This window comes from Caloenas nicobarica, chromosome 3 (assembly GCF_036013445.1).
Source record: "Caloenas nicobarica isolate bCalNic1 chromosome 3, bCalNic1.hap1, whole genome shotgun sequence".
In the NCBI taxonomy this organism is placed as follows: Eukaryota; Metazoa; Chordata; class Aves; order Columbiformes; family Columbidae; genus Caloenas; species Caloenas nicobarica.
The window spans coordinates 1,405,979-1,415,122 of NC_088247.1; the positions used below are offsets into that span (position 1 = coordinate 1,405,979).

At 64.4% G+C, this 9,144-nt stretch overlaps 1 protein-coding gene across 1 annotated transcript; it reads left to right on the forward strand.

Moving 5' to 3' along the window:
- Positions 1-3,635: 3,635 nt before the first annotated feature.
- On the forward strand, positions 3,636-9,038 carry SLC35F6 (solute carrier family 35 member F6). The gene is made up of 6 exons (XM_065632037.1): positions 3,636-3,736; positions 5,765-5,837; positions 5,908-6,079; positions 6,727-6,939; positions 7,427-7,537; positions 8,347-9,038. The coding sequence occupies exons 1-6, from the start codon at positions 3,660-3,662 to the stop codon at positions 8,817-8,819; spliced, it is 1,119 nt and encodes a 372-aa protein (XP_065488109.1). The 5' UTR covers positions 3,636-3,659; the 3' UTR covers positions 8,820-9,038.
- Positions 9,039-9,144: the final 106 nt, after the last annotated feature.

The window sequence follows — 9,144 nt, forward strand, 5'->3', positions numbered from 1 at the left end:
ACGGGCAGGGGCTGGGGTGGGAGCTGGGACACCCCATGGCGGGGGCTGAGCCATGTCCCCTGCGGAGGAGCCGCTGGTGACACCCCCAGGGGGTTTAGGAGCCCTTGAGCCAACCAACCCCACTGCCTCATCCTGGGGGATTTTTTTTTTCTCTCCCTCTCAAAGCATTTAAATTTTTCTTGCCGGCTGTAGCCCAAATGTTTACAGTCCCATGGAGCAACTTAAAATTCCTCCCCAGGATTAAGCAGCGCAGCCGGGACTCATCCTGCTGCCTCCTCCAAGCTGCGAGGAAGAGGAGGAGAAAGGGTTGGGGAGTGAAGGCTGCTAGTCTGGCTGAAAAGGGGGCAATTAGGGGGTGGGAAGCAGGTAGAGAATGGAGAAAATAGGGGGAAAAAAAGAAGAAGAAATATGCAAACTCATGCTGCTTTGGTTTCTAAAGCCATTTTCAGTAAACAGGGGTTTCATTAAAAAAGAAAAAAAAAAAACCAAAACCACCACACATATTTAATGTTTCTGTTTTCCCATCCCAGCTCATTACACCCAAAGAAAAACTCCAGCAGATGCTGTTGAGGGGAAGAAAACTTTCTATTTGTCACTGAATCTTCTTCCCACCCCAACCCACGCATGGCCCCAACATCCCTATTGTCCTACACCGGGGGCCTTCGGATGCTGATGGCACCTGTGTGGGGACCCTGGGGATGGGGTCGTGCTGGGCATCACCACTCCCTCTCCCCAAACTGTCCCTTCACTGGTCTAAATTTGGAGAGAGGTGCTGGGGAGGAGTGATGCACCCACCTGAATGCGGCTGCGGCACCTCCTTGGGGACCCTGAGCTGGTGATGGGGACACCAGGGTGACCCAGGAGGTGGAGGGAACCCGCTGCAGCCAGTGGCATCTCCATGGGTGGCATCAGGTCATCCTCTGTGGCATGATGTCACCCTGGGGTGATGGTGTGATGTCACACGTGCGCGTGTTGTGCGTCATGCTCTGCCACTGCTCACCGTGTGTCCTTGGGACACTCACCCGTCCTGGGGCTGGAGGAGGTGACCAGCATGGGTGGCCGTGGGGGACCAACCCCAGCTGTCCCATCCTTGCCCAGCCCACAGCACCCCCACGGGTGGCACTGGGGGGTGGCACAGTGCCCGGTGCCCACACGGACACGGGGTTGTGCTCCTCCAGGCACGAGCCACCTGCAGCCACCTTGTCACACGGTGTTTTCGTCGGGTGATATTTCCCCATCACATCCCTCCCCGGGGCTGGGTTTCATTCCCCTCCCCATCCCATCCCTCCCCAGGGACACATTTCAGTCCCCTCCCCATCCCATCTCTCCCCAGGGACACATTCAGTCCCCTCCTCATCCTATCCCATCCCTCCCCAGGGACACATTTCACTCCCCTCCCCATCCCATCCCTCCCCAGGGACACATTTCAGTCCCTTCCCTGCAGCATCCCTGGGGGCAGCGGGGCAGGAGGAGATGCTCACACCGGCCCCCACCCCTCCATGTCCCCCCTGCCACAGGAAGGGTTAACTCCATGGCGCAGACGGCCTTGGCCTTGGTGAGGGCCCTTGGAGCAGGTTTTTCTCCCCCCGCCGCCTCCCTGGGTCACGTCGCCAGGGCTGACGTGGGATGGAAAAACAATTTATCTCCGGCTGACGGGGAGGCCTGGGGGGGGGGGACGGCAGCGGAGTTGTTGCCAGGTGTGGAGGGGCCCCCGCCCCCCTTGGTCGGGGCACTGCAAGGCTGGGGACCACGGGTGGGCAGTGAGACCCTGAGGTCCAGGATTGGCCCCCAAAGCGGCTGGGGGGGCAAGTGCCCCCCAATAACCAGCTCCAGCCTGGGGGGTGTAGGGAGGCAGGGGGGCTGCGTCCATGAGTGAGGGCCCTGAACCCCTGGGGGCAGCCCCATCCAGCCCCGCCAAGGCTTAGTCTGGGCCCAGCAGGGTTAGTCCAGGCATGGACAGCCCAAGCAAGATTAGTCCAGGCAGGGCAGGGGTAGCCCAGGAAGGATTTAGCTTGGGGAAGGTTAGTCCAGGTAGGGTTAGTCCAGCCAGGGTTTACCCTGGGAAGGGTTAGACCAAGCAGGGTTAGTTCAGGCATGGTTAGTCTGGGCAAAGTTAGCTGAACCAGGGTTAGTCCGGAAAGGGCAGGGTTAGACCAGGCAGTTCAGTCTGGGCAAGGTTAGTGGAGGCGAAGTTAGTCTGAGCAGGGCTGGGTTAGTCCAGACAAGGTTTAGCCCAGTCAGGGTTAGCCCAGACAGGATTGGCCCAGATGGGGTTTAGCTGGGGCAGGATTAGCCCATGCAGAGCAGGTTTAGTCTGGGCAGGCTTAGCCCAGGCAGTGTTTAGTCGAGGCAGAATTATCCCAGACACGGCTTAGCTGGGGCAGGGTTAGCCCAGGCAGGGCAGGCTTATCCCAGGCAGGGTTAGTCCAGGCATGGTTAGTCCACGCAGGGCAGGCTTAGCCCAGGCTGGGTTAGTCCAGGCATGGTTAGTCCACGCAGGGCAGGCTTAGCCCAGGCTGGGTTAGTCCAGGCAGGCAGGCGGGAAGGTAACCCCGGCCGGGGTGAAGGGTCGGTCGCTCCTGCCTGGCCCGGGACGGGCGGCGGGGCCCGAGCCCCGGGGCCGGGAGAGCCCGATCCTGCTCCGCCGGCGCCATCTGCCGGCACCGCCGCGGCGGGGCCACGCGCGACACGGGGGCCCGGACACACGGCCCACGGGGACCGCGGCGCTGCACACCGAGCCGGGGAGAGGGGCACCGGGGCGCAGGGACCTGGACACCGGGATGTCTCCAGGGGGACCGGCGGCGGGGGGACCACAGGGCCGCAGCGTGGGGAGTGCGGTGTGCGGGGACGGGGACACGGGGGCACCGGGACGGGCAGCACCCGGACAGGGCAGCACCGGGACGGGCGGCACTGGGGCGGGCAACAGCGGGCAAGCGAGCACCAGGACGGGCAGCACCCGGACAGGGCAGCACCGGGAAGGGCAGCACAGGGAGCACCGGCACAGGGAGCACCGGAACGGGCAGCACCGGGACACGGCAGCACCGGGACACGGCAGCACCGGGACGGGCAGCACCCGGACAGGGCAGCACCGGGAAGGGCAGCACAGGGAGCACCGGCACAGGGAGCACCGGAACGGGCAGCACCGGGACACGGCAGCACCGGGACACGGCAGCACCGGGACGGGCAGCACCCGGACAGGGCAGCACCGGGAAGGGCGGCACAGGGAGCACCGGCACAGGGAGCACCGGGACACGGCAGCACCGGGACACGGCAGCACCGGGACACGGCAGCACAGGGAGCACCGGAACGGGCAGCACCGGGACACGGCAGCACCGGGACACGGCAGCACCGGGGCTGGTCCCCGGGAGCGCAGCGCTCGCGGCACGGCCGGGAAGGCGGGGCCATGTGTACGTGTGGGCGTGGTTAGAAGCGGAGGGGCGGGGTCACACCGCCCTGTGGGCGTGGTCAGAGTTGAGAGGCGGGGTCACACAGCCCGGTGGGCGTGGTTAGCCTCTGCGGGGCGGAGCGGGACCAATCGGAAGCGGAGTTTGCCCCGTCGGGGGGCGTGGCCGCGGGGCGGGGGGCGGGGCGATGCGGGCGGGGCGGGGCCGTGGCGGCGGCCCCGGTGCAGGGCGGGAGCGGCGGGCGGCGGCGGGGCCATGGCCTGGTCCCGGTACCAGCTGGGCCTGGCCGCCCTCATGCTGCTCACCGGCTCCATCAACACCCTGGCGGCCAAGTGAGTTCTCCTGGAGGCTGAGGGGGGGTCCCGCACCCCCGGGACTGGGGTCCCGCAGCGGCCCCGGGCACCCCCGCTTGGGCCCGGGGCCCTCCCGGGGCTCAGGCCGGCCTGGCCCCCCCAGGCCCCGCGCTTCCCCCGGCGGGTTTGAGCTCGGCCTTCCGGGCCTCCATCCCCTCTTTCCGTCACAGGGTTGGTCCCCCTCAGGCTCCGGGGGTGTCACACCCCGGGATGGGCTTCGGGTCACTGCGTGTGGCCTTGGGGACAGTGGCCCTTGGGCGCCCCCAGCCCCACGGAGGCCCCAGGCCCGGCTGTGGTCAGGCTGTGTTGGCAGAGCCCCCCTGTGCCCCCCGGCTGGGGTTTGCCGTGGGACTGGGGGTCAGGCCTGAGCTGGGGGTGCCCCGTGGGACTGGGGGTGCTGCTGCTTGGGGTCCAGCTCCTGGTGATGGCGGAGGAAGGGGGTGCATGGCCAGGGGGGCTGGGGGCTCTTGTGGGTGCTGCCGTGGGGTGCAAGTCTCCTGCCGTGGGTGCTGGGGAGGAGCCGTGCGAGTGCCCCCCAAAACCAGGCTCGCTGCGCCCACTGCAGCTCACCCCAAAAGCCAGGCAGGGCTGGGCTGAGCCCCTTCCCTGGGAGAGCACCCCAGGCTGCTCCGGGCCCTCGCAGTGAGGATGAGGATGGTGAGAGCTGCCCGGGCAGGGCAGACCTGCCAGGCTGGCTCATCCAGGTGCCGCCAGGCAGACACCTGCACATCAGCGAGGTTTCACCCGGCGGCCAAGCTCCAGCCAGTGTCACAGCAAACCAAGGTCCCTGGGTGGGGAAACTGAGGCACAGCATCCCCGCGGGGCAGAGCAGAGCCGGGAGGTGGCCCCGAGTGCTCAGCTGGCTCACGAGACCGGTGTGCAGCCCGACAAAACCTCTTGCGACACCCGCAGCGGGGCTGTGCTGTGTCACCCGGGGCTGACTCACGCCAAAATCCTGCTGGCCTGGCTGAAAAGCCCCTCGCCAAGTGACGAAGGACGGGCTGGGGATTGTCCCAGCCGCTGCTGCTGCCCCGTTTCCCCGAGCTCAGCAGGTCTGCGGCACAGCTGCCATTCGGCGTCAGCAAAAAAGCATCCGGAGGGGAGCTGGGTGCCTGTCTCAGGGTGCAGCGCTGCGTGGGGGTGTGCTGGGGACAGGCAGCCCGTCACCGAGGGGCTGGGGTCCCTAGGGAGGGGAGATCCTCACCAAAACAGGCCGTGAGGACAGCCTGTGTTTATCCCTCTGTGCTGCTTGGTGTACCCAAAAGAGGGGGTTTGTGCCCCAAAACCGTGGCTGGGGGTGTGAGCAGTGGGAGCTGCTGCCCCCCCCCAGCCTGCAATCCAGTGTCCTTTATGTGTCCTGTGTCCCTTAGCCCCCAAATCTTCAAGGTGACATGGGGGGAGGGAAGGGGTGGGGGTGACCCCCACCACGCTGTCCTGATCTCCCAGGCTCTGGCAGCGACGGGCGCGGGGACACCGGATCATGGGGACACGGGGTCACAGGGACACTGGATCATGGGGACATGGGGTCACAGGGACACCCGATCATGGGGACACAGGATCGCAGGGCTGCGTGACACGTGTGTGGGAACACCATATCGTGGGGCTGTGCAACGTGGGCACCGGGACGCCAGATCCTGGGGACAACGGGTCACAGGGCTGCGTGACACGGGCGTGGGGACACCGGATCGCGGGGCTGTGCGACACGGGGACACCGGATCGCGGGGCTGTGCGACACAGGGACACCGGATCGCGGGGCTGTGCAACACGGGGACACCGGATTGCGGGGCTGTGCAACACAGCGGTGTCCGTTTCCCCGCCTGTCACTCAGGGCCGGGAGCCGGGCCAGGAGCTGCTGCCAGGTCGGGGCGGCTGCATCTTTGTCTCCTGTCCCCACATCTGTCACCTGAGGGAGCTACTGGCCCAGGTGACAGCCCTGCGCTGGATTTTGGGGTGTCGTCCGGCTCCCCACAGCCCCCTGCTCTAACCCCCATTCTCTCTGTCTCACAGATGGGCTGATAACTTCAGCGCGCCCGGCTGCGGGGGGACGGAGGAGCACGGCTTCCAGCACCCCTTCCTGCAGGTGAGCCCCCGCCATGGCACGATGGCCCCGCTGGCCGGACCAGCCCCCTCCTCACCTCCTTTTCCCACAGGCCGTGGGCATGTTCCTGGGTGAATTTTCCTGCCTGGGGGTGTTTTACCTGCTGGTGTGGAGGGATCGGCGGAGGCCGGAGCCCAGCACAGCCCTGGCACAGCCCTTCAACCCGCTGCTCTTCCTGCCCCCCGCCCTCTGCGACATGACTGGGACCAGCATCATGTACGTGGGTAAGTGCTGGGGACGTGGGGACGTCACCTCTGTCCCCTCTCGGTTGTCCCTGAGGCTGTCGGGCTGTGGGGCTCAATGGTACGTTAAGTTTTGGGGGAGGACCCTAAAGGGGTCTGAGCAAACACTTCTCACCTGTGCGATGAGTTGTGGCAGGACTCAGTAAGTTGTGTTCTTTAATGGAGGGGGACATGGGGTTCCTGTGGGGCTGTGTCTTGGCATGAACCTTCTCTGGTGCCAGCTCTGAGCCGGGGAAGACAGCGTTGCTGCCCCTTCCTCTAGTTAATCACCGCGCTGCTCTTAATTAATGGAATCACAGAATCATTTTGGTTGGAAAAGCCCCTCGAGATCATCAAGTCCAGCTGTTCCCCCACCCCTGGCACTGCCCCATGTCCCTGAGAACCTCATCTCCGTCTGTCCAGCCCCTCCAGGGATGATGACTCCAGCACTGCCCTGGGCAGCCTGTTCCAATGCCCCACAGCCCTTGGGGGAAGAAATTGTTCCCCACATCCAACCTCAACCTCCCCTGGCGCAACCTGAGGCCGTTTCCTCTCGTCCTTCGCTTGTTCCTTGGGAGCAGAGACCAGCGGTGGCCTTGGGTCAGCTCCGGCACCACACACAACTTACGGGTCTGTCTCTCCCCGCGCAGCCTTGAACATGACCAGCGCCTCCAGCTTCCAGATGCTGCGAGGATCCGTCATCATCTTCACCGGGCTCCTCTCCGTCGCCTTCCTGGGCCGCAAACTAGAGCTGAGCCAGTGGTTGGGCATCCTGGTCACCATCGTGGGGCTGGTGGTGGTGGGGCTGGCGGACCTGCACAGCTCCCACGGCCAGAGGCACAAGCTCAGCGAGGTGATCACCGGTATGTAGGGGGAAAGGGATGGTCACGGGGGGAAATAACCCCCGCAGGGCACTGCGGTGCTGCCTGGCCAGTGGGCAGGGGCTCAGTGCCCTGTCCTTTCCTTTTTCTTTTCCTGTCCCCTTTCCCCTGTCCTCTTTCCCCTGTCCCCTTTCCCCTGTCCCCTTTCCCTTTCTTTTTCCTTTTTCCTTTCCTTTTGCCTTTCCCTTCCCCTTCCTTTCTCCTTCCCTTTTCCTTCCCTCCCCTTCCCCTCGCCCTTCCCCTTTTCCTTCCTACCTTCCCGTTCCCCTTCCCCTTCCCTTTCCCTCCTGTCTCCCCCGTCTTTCCTTTTCCCCATCTTCTTTCCCCTTTGTTTTTCCTTTTCTCCGTCTTTCTTTTTCCCCCTTCCCTCCATCCGTCCTTCCCTCCTCCCATCTTTCCTTCTCTCCCCCTTCCTTCCTTCCCTCTCTCCTTCCCTCTCTCACCCCCATCCATCCTTCTCTCCCCTCAGGTGACTTGCTCATCATCATGGCGCAGGTGATCGTCGCCATCCAGATGGTGCTGGAGGAGAAGTTTGTCTACAAGCATGACGTGCACCCGCTGCGGGCTGTTGGCACTGAAGGTCTGTCGTGACATCGGTTTGGGGGGGACTGAGCACCTGAGGGGTGTCAAATCCTGCAAATCCGGGACAACCCCCGTTATCAGTCCAGGCTGGGGCTGGAGGGATGGAGAACAGCCCCAGGAGAAGGAGTTGGGTGCTGGGGTGAGACATTGGCCATGACCCGGCCATGTGCACTGGCAGCCCAGAAACCACCCGTGTCCTGGGCTGTGTCCCCAGCCCCGTGAGCAGCAGGTTTGGGGGGATCCTGCCCCTCTGCTCCACTCTGGTGAGACCTCGCTGCAGTGCTGGTCCAGCTCTGGGATCCTCAGCACAGGACACACATGGAGCTGCTGGAGAGGGGCCAGAGGAGCCCCAGAAATGATCCGAGGCTGGAACAGCTCTGCTGGGAGGACAGGCTGAGAGAGTTGGGGGGTTCACCTGGAGAAGAGAAGCTCCAGGGAGACCTTAGTGCGGCCTTTCTGGACTTAAAAGGGGCCAAGAAGAAAGATGGGGACAGACTTTTGAGCAGGGCCTGTTGCGATAGAACAAGGGGTGGTGGTTTTAAACTAAAGGAGGGGAGATTTAGGTCAGACATGAGGAAGAAATTGTTTGTGTTGAGGGTGGTGAGAGCCTGGCCCAGGTTGGCCAGAGAGGTGGTGGATGAACCATCCCTGGAGACGTCCCAGGCCAGGCTGGACGGGGCTCTGAGCAACCTGAGCTGGTGCAGATGTCCCTGCTCATGGCAGGGGGGGCACTGGGGGAGCTGGGAAGGTCCCTTCAACACAAACCATCCTGTGATTTGATGATTTTTTGACACCCGCCCCCCCCAGGTTTTTTCGGCTTCCTTATCCTGGCCCTGCTCCTGGTGCCCATGTACTACATCCCTGCGGGCAGTTTCAGCGGGAACCCTCGCCGGACGCTGGAAGACGCCCTCGACGCTTTCTGCCAGATCGGCCAGCAGCCCCTCATCGCCCTGGCCCTGCTGGGGAACATCAGCAGCATCGCCTTCTTCAACTTCGCCGGCATCAGCGTCACCAAGGAGATCAGTGCCACCACCCGCATGGTGCTGGACAGTCTCCGGACCCTCGTCATCTGGGCCGTCAGCTTGGCCGTGGGCTGGGAGACCTTCCATGGCCTGGAGATTTTGGGGTTTGGGGTGCTGCTGACGGGGGCTGCTCTGTACAACGGGCTGCACCGGCCCCTGCTCGCCCGCCTGCCCCGGCACGGGGAGGAGAGCGGCGAGGCAGCCGAACGGGAGGGTTTGCTGCACGGGGACAGCACGGCCATCAACAGCGACAGCTGAACCCCATGGCTGGCGTGGCCCTGGGGTTTATTTCCCTGGATCATTGTCCTTTTTCCCCTCCTCGAGGGGGCTCGGTGTGGTGGTGGGGACACCATGGTGGGGACACCGGCCGCCGTCCTGCTGCTGTTTGCAGGAGAAACCTCTCCCCGCCTCGCTGCGGGAGGGGGTGGCGAGGCCGGGCCTGTCCGGGGAGGGGATTGAAGCCTCTGCCCCTGTTCCCAAGAGGCTGCGGGGTGGGGGGGGCTGTGGTGGGGTTGGGGCTGGTCCCGCTGCTCCCCAACCTGTGTCTCCCCCCAGTAAAGAGCATCTGCCTGTGACTCGCTCC

Bases quoted from the DNA above. Each gene is read 5' to 3' on its own strand.
- SLC35F6 (XM_065632037.1), top strand. From the start codon at position 3,660: ATGGCCTGGTCCCGGTACCAGCTGGGCCTGGCCGCCCTCATGCTGCTC. The intron at 3,737-5,764 runs GTGAGTTCTCCT...TCTGTCTCACAG, and splicing joins ATCAACACCCTGGCGGCCAA to ATGGGCTGATAACTTCAGCG. The intron at 6,080-6,726 runs GTAAGTGCTGGG...CTCCCCGCGCAG, and splicing joins GACCAGCATCATGTACGTGG to CCTTGAACATGACCAGCGCC.